This window comes from Arabidopsis lyrata, assembly GCF_000004255.2.
Source record: "Arabidopsis lyrata subsp. lyrata unplaced genomic scaffold ARALYscaffold_6, whole genome shotgun sequence".
Taxonomy (NCBI): Eukaryota; Viridiplantae; Streptophyta; class Magnoliopsida; order Brassicales; family Brassicaceae; genus Arabidopsis; species Arabidopsis lyrata.
Genome location: NW_003302550.1, coordinates 24,238,400 through 24,252,747, shown reverse-complemented (window position 1 = coordinate 24,252,747; position 14,348 = coordinate 24,238,400). Strand labels below are relative to the sequence as shown.

The following is a 14,348-nucleotide window of genomic DNA, read 5'->3' as shown; positions in this document are numbered from 1 at the left end:
CGATAGAATCTCATTTCCACCAGTATGGATCAGAAAGTGTCTATTTGAACTACCTACACTATCATCACCTGGACTTGATGTTCCTTGGTAACTCTGTCATATTAAAAATGAAAATGTGAGAATACATATTACTCCATGAAAGTAACGATACAGAAAACGGGTGATGTGCTTTACCGTTGCAGATATCGATTCAGCATCACTATTACTATCACTGCTATAATCAACAATAATCCCTGACAAAGCTTTCTTTGGCCTGTGATCGTTGCGGTTCTCTGTCACAGATAAGGTTGGTCTGGATATGAAATCTTCATTGGCAAACAAATATTCAACCTGCTCTCGGTTAACATGCCTCAATCCACCGAGAAACTCATCATCATTCGGGGCTAAGTGAGGAGCTTGTGGCTGCACAGTAGAATTGTTGTTATCACTGAATAACATGTCTGGATCCAATACATCCCACAGAGAGAAATCTTCTTGTTTTTGCTCATTCATTGGAGTTCTCAAATCATCCACAGACATACCAAAGAAATTTTCTTGACCTGGCTGCTCAAACTCAAAATTTAATAGAGAGTGTGAGTAAAAGAATCAAGTACTTGAGATTATCGAATAGAGAAAGTGGACTCACTTCAGGCGCTGTGGTAATCGTCTCTCTGACAGTATTCGAATCAGAGACCATAGATTGACTCGGCTCACTCGAGTTATTACCACCAGATGGGACGTCTCCATCTTCACCCTTATACATTACTTGGCAGATAACATAGTTCCTCTGAACAAATTCCAAAAGTACAGACACATAAGTTCTTTGCCGGCAAAACAAAAAATCAAACACACATAACTCAAACAACTCAATCACAAGCTTTGACAGAAGCAAATACACTAGGCCACAACTTCTATATATAGCACTTAAAACTCTGAGACAACACAGAACCTAAACCTGAGCTAGATGTAGCATCACGGGGAAAAGCAAATCCATTTATACAAGAACATGACTTTAACCTCAAATTGTACTAAAGATAGTATCCAACACAGGGCAAATTATACAGTCAACAAGTAGATCAGAGATAGATGAAACAAACCCAAAATCATTTCAAAAAGATCAAGAATTAGATTAGCAGAAACATAAGACTAAGTCAACTACTTGAGAAGCTCAAATTCAATTACCTGATCTTGAGGCAAACAAGTGATGTGATACTCATGCATAACCCAAGGAGTCCAAACACCTTTAGGAACTCTACCTTCATAATACACAAGCGTCTTCTTAATCCCGATCTCGCCTCGATTACCTCTCTTATCTTTGATTTTACGATCAACACCAGTAGCTTTCCAATACCCAGAACTTGTAGTCCTCTTCGTTACCTTCTTCTTCGCAGAAGTGTACTCCTTTGGACAGAAGAAGTACCAAACCGGATCATCCGATTTGATCTTAGATAACGCTGCCAAAAGACACACACACCAACACCCAAAATTAGTAATAAAAATCGATGATGAGAGAAAGATGATGATTTTGAAGTGAGATAACTTACAAGGCAAGTAAATAGGGTCGTAACTACAGATGTTGATCTCGCTAATGGCTTCGTCGACGAGCCAAGTCTTACCCAGAATTTTGTTCTTTAGGTAATGGTTTATCAATTCCTCTCCAGTCGGATAAAATCTATACCCTACCAGATCTTTCACCATTTTTTCACAAAAAAAACAGATCAAAGAACAAACCTTTCTAAATCGCGACTCAAATTCTCTAGTGTTTGAGTCAAGGGCTTATTTTTCTCCCTGTTTCTTTTCTTTTTTCCTCTCTACCTCTGTTTTTGTTTTTTGAAAGACCAACAGTACTAATAGAGGTGATGAAGAAGAAACAACAAAAAAAAAAAAGAGATATTAATATTTAATGTTAATCACTAAAACGTTCACAAATGAGGGGGACAAAAATCTATTTTAATTGTGAATAAAGTAACACGTGGCAGTATTTTAATTGTGAACTTCGAACCTAAGTTTCAGCTTTTTTTATTTCGGGAATATAATAGCCGACAATATTGACGACACCATAAATACGTAACTACTTTCTGCAATACAGTACATAACTAACGAGAAAATCACATTTTTAACATTCAAAATGTTGCTAACTAACACTTTAAACCTCAAAAATATTTTACTAACATTATAAATCAGTAAAATAATTTTACTAACACTTTAAACTTCTAAACTAGTTTTTATGTTTGTACAGCCATAAAAAATAATAAAAAATTAATTTATGTTTGTGTAATATTAATTTATTTAGTTTTTTAATTAATTTTACTATTTATAACAATTTTACAATTTAAAAAATTAAAAAAAAATTAAAAAAAAAACTTCATCATCTTCGACTACTCACCATCAGACCACAAAATTTTCAGATTTTTATTCAGTTTATTATATGTTTTCACCATCTGTTTATTGCAATTAGTATTATGAGATCCCAATTTATCTACTCGAGAGAGTAAAAACGTTTTTGGATCAATCTCCCAATGGATTCTTCCGATACGGAGAATACTTCGTTTTCTGATTAAAATTTGACATTCTTTGGTTTTTTTACTCTATTTTAAGCTTCTCTCGTACCTCAAATTCTATATTAGTATATATTTAGTTTATATTATTCTATTTAAGTTTTTCTTGTGCTTTAGTTTCTAGTTTCAGAAGTTTATCATAAAATTTCATAGTCGGACGGTGAGTGATAGAGAAAAATGAATTTTTTTTTTGTTTTTAAAGATTTTTCTTAATTGTAATAAATAATAAAATTAGTTTAAATTAAATTATATAATTCCATCATTTTTATTGGCGGTGCAAAAAAAAAACTAGTTTGGAGGTTTGAAGTGTTAGTAAAATTATCTTTGTGGTTTATAGTGTTAGTGGAATTCTCTCGAAGTTTAAAGTGCTAACTTTGAAGGTTAAAAATGTAATTTTTCCAATAATTAACAAAAACTGTTGTAAAACTATTAATTATGCATCATAAAGGTTCACTTAATTACTAAACAAAATCGAATATTACTGTTTTTTTTTTTTTTTTTTGTCATCATCGAATATTACTGTTGTACTTTCCAAATGCTATTAAAAAGTGAAAATTAGTAATTCTTGGTCCATACTCCATATACCAAACAATCATAGCTAACCAACTATATAGCTTAAATTAAGCTTTTAAAAAATAAAAAAGGACCTATATTGTTGAAACAAGTCCACCTGCGATTGTTTCGATGGCTCATGGCTATATTGAAAAGAAATGTGAAGTTTTAAAGACATACAATTTTGGTCGGAGATCAGGAAAATCCGAAAATGAAAAATAAACACAAAACTTTGTGAAACTCGAAAGACAGCAGAATTTATAAGAAGAACCTTCTCCTGCTCGTGTCCATTTCAGGCTGTAATGAAACACAAAATAACATCAGAGAACAAATTAGTAATCATCCAATCAATCAAACTCTAAAGAACAGTAATGAAGCTTGTAATGTAACTTCTGATGATTTTTACCTTATGAACCCATTCAAATTCTCCGCCTTTGGTGTCAAAGGTTCCATGCTGTAAAGTAACTAGCTTAAGCGTGAATCGAGGACCACATTCCTACACGTAAAATCTTAGGTTTAATGATACAAATATTGATAATGTTGATTGGTTTACACAAACAAGAGTAATTTTGGATTAAACATGGATAAAATTGACCTGAAGACGAGGTTTTATTGTCTCTTGAACACCATCTTTTCCTTTATCACTCTGTTTGCTTTCCTTCGTCTCAAATATGTAACTGAATAGTATTGAATTTGTTCAATAAAAGTTTCAATGGAACAAAAAGCAACTTGAAGAAGAAAAGGTGAAATTATTTACCGGTGATGTCTGAAAAATATAAAGTCACGCTGGTTGTGGAATGTCACAACTCTCCTACCACGGAAATTAGGATCCGGAGGGAAGAGTGATTGAAAAAACCTGCGAAACAAGAAAAATCTAACATAAGCAAGAAACCAAAGAGACCATAAAAAGATGTCAACACTATGCAAACCATACCTCCCAACACGATTCCCTAAACGCGTTGTAAAGTTATTCAAAACCAATTCCGGTTGATGGCTTGTAGGATTTCCATGATTCTGCAGTTATATTCAACATCCAATTCAGTGATCACTAATATACACTCGATGTAGAGAAGAGTAATGTTGTGCTCACATACCTTAATATCCTTCCTTAAAACAAGATTTGACAATTTGAAATGAGCAGTAGGACCAGTTGGCAAACCGATGATAAGAAGGGCGTCTACATATGAAACAACAAAAGCTTAAAACAAACCATATAAAGATAATATCACAGGACAAAGAAACTTGAAACTCAGAAGTGAAAACTAACCAGGTTCTCTGCGATTCGTATGAACTACAATAAGAGATGTAAAATCTTTCTTCGTTGCGTATTCTACAATCTGCAGAACAACATCTAAAAGGTTATATAGTTACAAAAAGAGACTAACTTTATAAGAAAACAAGTATCCTCTGATACTAATAGCAACACCTTTTTCAAATCATAAGTTCCTCTTTTTTGATAATGAGAGTTTGGTATCACCGAAAGCAACTCAGATATAAACGCAGGTCCTCTCTGCAAATCCAACAACATTACTTGAATCAAAAACCACAACAAACATGTAGATTTCACCGATTTTGTAACTTATGTACAAAAAAAAAAAAAGACTTACAGTGGAATTGAAACGACATGTTGTGATCAAGATCTTAGGAGTAATCTCACGTCTCAGCACTGGATTAAACTCATCAGCATCAATATCAGCAAACAACTGCAAATTTGATTCCGCTAAATTAGCAACAAGACAATGAATTGAATTCAAATATTGAGATGAAACAAACATCAGATTTAAACATACTTCTTCATCGTCAGGTCGGCAAACAGTTTCATCAGCTTCTCTGGTATTCTCAATCGTCTTCGGAATCATCTTTTGTGGAGGCTACAAACGAAGAAGAACAAACCAAAATTAAGATCTCAAATTCAAAAACCCCAAAAATCGCTAAAAAAAAAACTTCTCCAGATCTTGTACCTCTTCACCAAGCTCTAGAGCTCGTTTCTCAGCAGCGTCACGAGCTCTAATCTTCTTCTGCTTCTCCACTTTCTTCTCATGCTTTTGCTTAGCATACACTTTAGATCTCTTATCCTTGTTCTTAATCATCGAAGGAAGTATCACACTCCTCTTCTCAGTTCCATTGAAACTAGACTTTCCACGACCTTCTGATTCCATTTCCTCACCGTCACCATCGCCCTTCTTCCTCTTGAAACCCATTTTTACGACGACGGCGAACGAAGCTTCTCTCTCGTTAATCGATGAAAACGGCAAAGCTGAGAATGAAGACGACGGAGAGAGAACTTAGGGTTTATCGATCGACTCAAAAATTAAAATCCCTATAAAATGGGCTTATTCATGGGCCCATCTATATATATTTAATAAACGACGCCGTATCAATCTATTAACGGGCAAAAGCCTGGGCCTCGAAGAAACTTTATACGGTAAACGACGTCGTGTCAATGTGGGCTTTCAATTTCGTTTCTCAGTGGTCACTATGCGATGCGCCATGGAAGAGGAAGCGCCGTATCAGCTGCAATTTCCGGTCTATCTCCGGCGACTAATTCACCTTTTCCTCAGCTTTGTAATGTCCTTCTCGTCGCTTCTTTGTCCAAGACCTTGTCTCAGTCCGGTACACGGGGCCTCGACGCGAATTCGATCCCGATTTCGGAACCTGTGGTTCTCCAGATCCTTCGTAGAAACTCCATAGATCCATCGAAGAAGCTAGATTTCTTCCGATGGTGTTATTCTCTCCGTACTGGATACAAACATTCAGTATCAGCTTACTCTCAGATATTTCGCACTGTTTGCCGGACAGGGCTTCTCGGAGAAGTTCCCGATTTGCTTTGTTCAATGAAGGAAGATGGCGTTAACTTGGACCAGACGATGGCGAAGATACTGTTAGATTCTCTAATCCGTTCGGGTAAGTTCGAATCAGCGTTGGGAGTTTTGGATTACATGGAGGAATTAGGAGATTGCTTAAACCCTAGTTTATATGATTCTGTTCTTATTGCTCTGGCGAAGAAAAACGAATTGCGTCTTGCTTTATCCATTTTCTTTAAGCTTTTAGAAGCTTCTGATAACCATGGTGATGATACTAGTGGGGTTACTGTAAGTTATCTTCCTGGAAGGGTTGCTGTTAATGAGCTCTTGGTTGGTCTAAGAAGAGCAGATATGAGGTCGGAGTTCAAAACGGTTTTTGAAAAGTTAAAGGGAATGAATCGATTCAAGTTTGATACTTGGAGTTATAACATATGTATACATGGATTTGGTTGTTGGGGAGATTTGGATGCTGCATTGAGTTTGTTCAAGGAGATGAAGGAGCGAAGTTCGGTCTCTGGGTCTTCTTTTGCTCCTGATATATGCACATATAATAGCCTGATTCATGTGTTGTGTTTATTTGGAAAAGCTAAAGATGCTTTGATTGTATGGGACGAACTGAAAGTGTCTGGTCATGAGCCTGATAATTCGACTTATCGGATACTGATTCAAGGATGTTGTAAATCTTACCGGATGGATGATGCAATGAGGATTTTCGGTGAGATGCAGTATAACGGGTTTGTCCCTGATACGGTTGTGTATAATTGTCTTTTAGATGGGACACTCAAGGCAAGAAAAGTTACTGAGGCTTGTCAGTTGTTTGAGAAGATGGTTCAAGAAGGAGTTAGAGCTTCCTGCTGGACATACAACATTTTAATTGATGGGTTATTTAGGAACGGAAGAGCTGAGGCTGGGTTTACTCTGTTCTGTGACTTGAAGAAGAAGGGCCAGTTTGTCGATGCCATTACGTTTAGCATTGTTGTGTTGCAGCTTTGCAGGGAAGGGAAGCTAGAGGAAGCAGTGAAATTGGTAGAGGAGATGGAAACTAGAGGTTTCACTGTGGATTTGGTTACAATTAGTTCACTCTTGATCGGGTTTCACAAACAAGGGAGGTGGGATTGGAAAGAGAAGCTGATGAAACACGTACGGGAAGGAAACTTGGTGCCTAATGTTCTGAGATGGAACGCTGGAGTGGAAGCTTCACTAAAACGTCCACAAAGGAAAGATAAGGATTACACCCCAATGTTTCCAAGTAAAGGAAGCTTCCTAGATATCATGAGCATGGTGGGTTTGGAAGACGATGGAGCTAGGGCTGAGGAAGTCCCACCTATGGAAGATGACCCTTGGTCATCATCTCCATATATGGACCAATTAGCCCATCAGAGCAATCGACCTAAGCCCTTGTTTGGTTTGGCCAGAGGTCAAAGAGTTGAAGCAAAGCCAGATTCTTTCGACGTTGACATGATGAACACTTTTCTATCTATCTATCTGTCCAAAGGGGATCTCAGCTTAGCCTGCAAATTGTTTGAGATATTCAATGGAATGGGTGTGACCGATCTCACGAGCTACACCTACAACTCCATGATGAGCTCGTTTGTCAAGAAGGGTTACTTCAAAACCGTCCGTGGAGTGCTTGACCAAATGGGTGAGAATTTTTGCGCAGCAGACATAGCAACATACAATGTAATAATCCAAGGATTAGGAAAAATGGGAAGAGCTGACTTAGCCGGCGCGGTACTCGACAGGCTCACAAAGCAAGGAGGATATCTAGACATTGTAATGTACAACACATTGATCAACGCGATTGGGAAAGCAAACCGATTAGATGCAGCAACCCAACTGTTTGATCACATGAAGAGCAACGGAATAAACCCGGACGTTGTGAGTTACAACACGATGATCGAAGTGAACAGTAAAGCAGGGAAATTGAAAGAAGCATACAAGTACTTGAAAGCGATGCTAGATGCAGGTTGTTTACCTAACCACGTAACCGATACAATCCTCGATTATCTTGGGAAAGAGATGGAGAAAGCAAGATTCAAAAAAGCTTCTTTTGTACGAAACAAAACAAATAATGATACTTCCTCATAGTTTTAATGTAATTTTTCAAATACAGAGCAATAAAGAAAAAGATTATAAACAAAAAGATTCATCAGTCGCAATCAGAAAACCTAAACAATCTCTATATGTTGTTTGATTCACAAAAGACTCGAACCAAATCAAAAGAGGCCAAAGAGAATAGAAAACCCAAGAAGCATCATCCAGACAATGTGTATCAAAAGCAGAGCTTGTCCAGGAACAGACAAACCAACGCCATTACCAACATCACAAGCTCCTTGTTTAACAACACGAACACCATGGCACAAAGCATCTGCACAACCGCACCAGTAAGTAACGCTGTCTTCACCGCAAACCGGATCAGGCCTGAAACACTGAACCGGACACGAAGCCGGTTTAGCAATTCCTTCACAAAATTCGCCTCTGTTTTTTTCACCGTCGATCTTCTCCGAAGGTAACCTAATCTCTCCTCCTTTAACAATCTCCGTCGAAGGATCAGCGATAACCAAAGATAGATTCAGAAGAGTCAGAAAAAGAAACGAAATTACGGCCAATGACGGCGAAATCGTCGACATTGCCGAAGTTTAGATCTTGAATTTCGCCGAAGAATTTGTCAGAAACCCTAAAATCTGAATGCGAGATTTTGATCTTTTCTCTTTTGGGTTTTTGCCTTAAGAAGGTAAAGAATCTGAGAAGAAGAAACGTTGTTTCCTCTCTTTGCCTGAAAGGAAACAACGAATGAGAAAGAAAAAAAAAAATTCAATAGAGGAAAAAAGAAAGAATCAAGAAAAATCTTTGACAGAGATGACTTTTTTTTTTTTTAACATCTTCTCAAACTTTATTATACTGTGAATGGGTATATATATTAAATTATTTAAAAAAGGCAAATTGAAAAAGAAAAAGAAAAAAAAAAGAGAGAGAAGAAAATTTTGTTTTATTAATTGTTGGCAGAAAAAAGGAATGTTTTAAAAATTAATATTTGGTGTATGAGTAAGGAACAGTTGGTATAACGGCTAGCAACCAAAAAAACAGCGCGCATGGTTCGCTTTTGGAGTTGTTTCCCACGTGTGAACACTAACTCAGAAAAGGAGAACAGAACTTCGTGTCGTTTATAGTTTTAAACATTTGAACTTCTTGCTGTCTTTAAAACCGCGTGAGATCCACATTCTACACGGTGAAAAAAAGAGAGGTTTTGTAGCTAAATAGTCAATAACTAGCAAAAAAAAAACAAACTCACCAAAAACAGAATATGAGAAATTTGCAATACATATAAAACTATAAGGAAATAATATTAGGAAAATTCAAATTCTTTATATATCAAGTCTAAATGTCCAAAGCATGTAAAGAAAAAGTAAATTCTATAAGTATCTCCATATATTTTCAGTCTTTATTAGGAATATATGTTGTTAGTGATTATTAGAAATATGTGTTGTTGTGGTTTACAAAAAAAAAGAAAAAAAAAAAAGAAATATGTGTTGTTGTATATAACTACTAGATCCTGACCCGCACGTACGTGCGGGATTTTATATTTTAAAAAAATTTCTAACAAATTTTAATTTAATATAGATTATTTGTTGTTTCTATGATATATATTTTAGTGTATTAGGTCTGGTTCTACACGTACGTGCAGAGATATTATTATAAAATTGTTATATAGATTTTAAGAATATAAAATATTTTGTTGTATTAGTGAACTTCATAATAGTATAAATATTGTAAAGTTAGAGTAATGAACGAAATTCAGTTGCGTTAGTACGTAGTTATATTTTAAGATCCGGACCTACACGTACGTGCGAAATTATATTTAAGATAAAATTAAGTTATAATTTAGTTGCAAAAGTTAAATGATGTTACGTTTTTATTTTCTAAACTAATCAAAATATTTCTAAAATTTTGATTACATGCGTTAAATAGGATATAGATTTAGTTTTAGTTTGGTTATTTCATGTATATTAGCTAGGTGTAACTATTTTGGAACAGGGAACCTATCTCGTCCTGTATTTGTCATAAATTCTTTGTCCCATAACCCGTCTCATATACGTGAAATAAAAATATGACGGTCTCGTATCCGTCATAAATAGAATATGTGTAACTGAAAATGTACGTACAAGGTTGTGTGTAAACAAATTTATTTTATATAGTGCTCATAACCCGAACTCATGCCAGTGGGGTATTTAATTTGATTTTTAATTTATGTTCCCCTCCCATCTCGTCTCGTAATTCCTATTCTCATTTTGTTCCATTAAAATCATGTTCCAAATTCTTGTTTGCTTACCGTTAAACACCATACAATACATATTGTGAGTTTTGCTGATTAATATGTATGCTGTTAAAGTTACAAATATATCTTAACAAATTTATTAGTTTTTCTTTCCCTAGCTAAATTTTGCATATTCTTCTTTTCATTGTTTAATCATAATTGATTTGATTTTGGACTAAAAATAAAAATTTGAGATACATCTTAAAAAGGGATATGCTATTGCTGCATAATTTTATTTGAATGAAAAATATATAATTAGTTTACATTATTTCCAAAACTGTGTGCAATATATTAGGGATTTATTTAAGGAATATCCGGTTGAAAAAGAAAAAATAAAACGCAAAATATTTTGAAATTAATATGTATAATCAATTGTTTAGATATTTCTGAAACTTGTTCTAAACGAAGGCCATAATTATAATTACTTTAAATTTATTATTATTTGAGTTTATTTCATAGTAAATATAAATATTTGTTAATATCTAATATCGTTTTTAGAAATTGTGAAATAAAATTTCGTTTTATATTTCAAAATTTGTGAAAATATTATCACAAAACTGAATCTTAAAATATTTGTATTTAATTTTCTTACGAAATTTCAAATTCAATCTTAATCCATTGATAAATTTTTTAAAAGATAGTGTTTTTAATTTTGAATTAAAATGATATTATTTTTATTTTTATTTTTGATATAGAATAATCTATTATTGTTGGTTTAGATAAAATCTTAGTTGGATATCAAATCTTAGTTTTTCAATTATCATTGGTAAACAATTTTTTAAAAATTAATTTCAAATTTTCGTCCATAATTAATAAGAGAGAGAAAGTTAGTTTATTTTTTTGGAAATTAATAATTATGTAAAAGAATTTTATTTTTTATTTAAATATATTAATTTTGTGATTACTATTGTACCTTTAATGAATTTATTTGAAAACACTAAAAATCAATGGCATCTTATGTAATATTTTATCATTCATAAGGTTGTTTAATATCTAGTGATTCCCAATTAATAGTATAGATAACTCTATAAGCTTGTAAATATAGGTTGTTCTATTGTTGATATGTATTTATGTATATTTAAATATTAAGTTTAGAATGCTTCTAGTTTATCAAATGGTAGTATCTTTTAAATATATCTAATATTATTTTAGTTGCAACGAATTTCAGTCAATTTTTAACTAAAAAATGACTATAACTATATTGAAATTACCCACATAAAATTTGAACAAGTCTTTTTCTTATATTGTTCTAATATATAAAAAATTATAAATTGATTATATATGTTAATACATGTTGGAGACTTGGAGCAGGATTTTTAGCACAATCCGGCCCATTCAAAAATCAAAGATTCCTAGACGACTAACAATTTGATTATGGCCCACGTCTGAAATCTTCTACGTTCAGCCCATGAACACTCCTTAGCGGAGACTATGTGGCTTGTGAAGCAAGTTACGGACATTTTACAGAGATCGAAATCAATATAAAAGAGGAGTCCACACGAGAAACGTATTTTTGTATTTTTTTTTTCTCCAAAATAGAGTATCACCATTTTAGAATTGGGTTTTGTTCCAATTATACTCAATTTTGGAGTTAAAAATTGAAGTCTCCAAATTTTAGTATAAATTCAAAATAGAAATCTTCAAATATGAAAAAAAAAAATGGAAATCTTTATTTTGGAGTTGGAAATAGAGATGGGTTCGAGAAAATCTTACTCCAAACTTTATTTTAGAGATGAAAATAGAGATGAATTGGAAATGCTCTAACACATCATTTAAAGTCTGTCCATTTACACTCTATATGAGTTTGTTATACATACATTCACCAACGAACATCTCATTCTAGATGATAATAATGAAACTACGTATAAGCTTGATTTCTAAACGAATACTAAGTAGCTTGATCCATGAGTACAATTATCATTCCAAGCTCTTCTGAAATCTCTTTGTATTATTCTTCCTATGAACAGTGTCCAGTTGGTCGATTCAAGTCTCGTATATAGAGAATCTAAGCCCTTATAGAGAATCTTAGGCTCATATAGAGAATCTAGCCCTTAATTCTCTTTTCAATCTTATACAAATTCTTGTGTGGATTTTTGCATCCACAATATATACACATATGACTTCAAATTAAATAACATCTTAAAAAAAAGTAGTGAGCAAACAACGCAGCTGATAATATACAACCGAAGAAGTGAACAACCTTGAAAAAAAAGTTTTTGTAGCTTAATGCTCTATCACCAAAAAAAAAAAAAAAAAAAAAAAAACTCACCATGAACATTTATAAGAAATTTGGAATCCACTATCTCAATTTATTTATATAAAACTATAAGCAAATATATTAGGAAAAATTAAATTCTCCAAATATCTCTGTCCAAATGTACAAAGCATGTATAGAAAAAGTAAATTATATAAGTATTTCTAGATATTTTATATTTTATTTTTCGGTTTTTATTTGAAATGTGTTGTGCAAAAAGGTTTCGAAGGAGATTCATACGATCGTTTATCTAGATCTGTTAGATCTGTGATTTGTTCATCTTTTTTTTGGACAAAAGATTTATGTGATATCTGTGATTTGTTTCTCTTAGTTATTCTTTTTAATGCATATTGCTTAAGTAGCTAACTTGTGGTTGATTCTAAGCGTTTTACACATCATAAGTGTTGTAAACTCGCTTCACTAGCCTAGATGAGTATCATGTTGCAACTTGCGTTAGTTGAGTTGTAGGGCTTTACGAATCATAATTGAACTTATTAATCATGTTTGTTTAATCTGTCGTTGTCTGTGTTCGTTGAGTAACAGAGTTGTTGCGAACAAAGATCATCTAATTAATTATAAAGATCTCTCTCAATTGAATTCTTCTTTGATTTTAGATTCTAGGTCAAACTCGTGATCCAATATCTTTGCGACTAAATTAAGTTCTCTGTGATCGGGAAGTTTGAAACTTTTTATTTATTTTTTAATTCGACGAAAAAAAACCTCTCCTACGATGGTTTTATCGGCGAAGCAAACTTTCTCTACTGAGATCGGACTTTTCTGACGAACCCCTTCTTCTCTAAATATCAAGTCCAAATGTACAAAGGATGTATAGAAATAGTAAATTATATAAGTATTTCCGGATACTTATATTTTATTATTGGGAGACTCACAAAAATGCCCCTTTTTTAATACCCCTTTTCAAAAATGCCCCCTTTGGCTGTCCATTTTTAAAAATACCCCTTTTTATGTACAAAATGACTAAATTACCCTTCTTTTAATAAAAGATATCACAAATATATAAGGAAATATAACAAAATTAGGTCCACAAAATACAAAATATTTTTTGGCGGGAAAAGTGATCCCGCAATTTTTCCCGCCAAAACTCTTGTAAAAACTTGTAAAACCTTTAAAATACCTTGTAAATTTTTCCCGTAAAACTTTTTCCCGCCAAAAAATTTTTTTTGCGGGAAAAGTGATTCCGCAATTTTTTTGGCGTTAAATTTTTGGCGGGAAAGTTTTTCCCGCCAAAAATTTACAAGGTATTTTAAAGGTTTTTTACAAGATATTTATAAGGTTTTACAATGTATTTTAAAAGGTTTTACAACGTATTTACAAGGTATTTATAAGATATTATAAGATTTTACAAGCTATTTTACAAGGTTTTTACAAGTTATAAGGTTTTACAAGTTTTTTATAAGGTTTTACAAGTTATAAATACCTTATAAAACCTTATAAGTACCTTGTAAAACCTTTTAAAATACCTTGTAAAACCTTACAAAACACTTGTAAATACTTTGTAAAACCTTTAAAATACCTTGTAAATTTTTCCCGCCAAAAATTTTCCCGCCAAAAAGATTTCGCAAAAAAAAATTACGGAATCACTTTTCCCGCAAAAAAAAAATTTTTTGGCGGGAAAAATTTTTACGGGAAAATTTTACAAGGTTTTTTAAAGGTTTTTACAAGTGTTTTGGCGGGAAAATTGCGGGATCACTTTTCCCGCCAAAAAATATTTTGTATTTTGTGGACCTAATTTTGTTTCAAATAAGGGTAAAATGGTCATTAAAAATTAAAAGAGGGCAAACTTAAAAATGGACTCTCAAAAGGGGCATTTTTGAAAAGGAGTATTGAAAAAGGGGCATTTTTAACAATTTCTCTTTATTATTCGA

General features: G+C 33.1%; 4 protein-coding genes across 4 annotated transcripts in view; 1 reads left to right on the top strand and 3 right to left on the bottom strand.

Annotated features, from left to right (window-relative positions):
- The window catches only part of LOC9308955 (NAC domain-containing protein 69), a 2,390-nt gene extending 531 nt beyond the window's left edge, over positions 1-1,859 (bottom strand). Inside the window, 5 exon segments of the mRNA XM_021021335.1 lie at positions 1-93; positions 175-552; positions 626-766; positions 1,162-1,433; positions 1,524-1,859. The exon segment at positions 1-93 is cut by the window's left edge and continues 4 nt beyond it. Of these exon segments, the coding sequence (XP_020876994.1) occupies positions 1-93; positions 175-552; positions 626-766; positions 1,162-1,433; positions 1,524-1,677 (1,038 nt within the window). The 5' untranslated portion in view covers positions 1,678-1,859.
- Positions 1,860-3,148: 1,289 nt separating this feature from the next.
- LOC9311039 (ribosome production factor 1) lies at positions 3,149-5,406 on the bottom strand. The gene is made up of 11 exons (XM_002872839.2): positions 5,051-5,406; positions 4,880-4,960; positions 4,697-4,792; positions 4,516-4,599; positions 4,357-4,426; positions 4,184-4,266; positions 4,024-4,103; positions 3,847-3,945; positions 3,685-3,766; positions 3,496-3,585; positions 3,149-3,386 (listed from the first exon to the last, which is right to left on the bottom strand). The coding sequence occupies exons 1-11, from the start codon at positions 5,288-5,290 to the stop codon at positions 3,348-3,350; spliced, it is 1,044 nt and encodes a 347-aa protein (XP_002872885.1). The 5' UTR covers positions 5,291-5,406; the 3' UTR covers positions 3,149-3,347.
- Positions 5,407-5,519: 113 nt separating this feature from the next.
- On the top strand, positions 5,520-8,030 carry LOC9308954 (pentatricopeptide repeat-containing protein At4g01570). Its single transcript, XM_002874925.2, has one exon. The coding sequence runs from the start codon at positions 5,573-5,575 to the stop codon at positions 7,979-7,981; it is 2,409 nt and encodes an 802-aa protein (XP_002874971.1). The 5' UTR covers positions 5,520-5,572; the 3' UTR covers positions 7,982-8,030.
- On the bottom strand, positions 7,942-8,737 carry LOC9308953. The gene has a single exon (XM_021021334.1). The coding sequence runs from the start codon at positions 8,521-8,523 to the stop codon at positions 8,110-8,112; it is 414 nt and encodes a 137-aa protein (XP_020876993.1). The 5' UTR covers positions 8,524-8,737; the 3' UTR covers positions 7,942-8,109.
- Positions 8,738-14,348: the final 5,611 nt, after the last annotated feature.

Excerpts from the sequence above, each read along its gene's own strand:
- LOC9311039 (XM_002872839.2), bottom strand. The coding sequence starts at position 5,290 with ATGGGTTTCAAGAGGAAGAAGGGCGATGGTGACGGTGAGGAAATGGAA. Across the intron at positions 3,767-3,846 it reads ATATTTTTCAGACATCACCG|TTACATATTTGAGACGAAGG; the intron begins GTAAATAATTTC and ends AATACTATTCAG. Across the intron at positions 3,387-3,495 it reads AATTTGAATGGGTTCATAAG|CCTGAAATGGACACGAGCAG; the intron begins GTAAAAATCATC and ends GTTTCATTACAG.
- LOC9308953 (XM_021021334.1), bottom strand. The coding sequence starts at position 8,523 with ATGTCGACGATTTCGCCGTCATTGGCCGTAATTTCGTTTCTTTTTCTG.
- LOC9308954 (XM_002874925.2), top strand. The coding sequence starts at position 5,573 with ATGCGCCATGGAAGAGGAAGCGCCGTATCAGCTGCAATTTCCGGTCTA.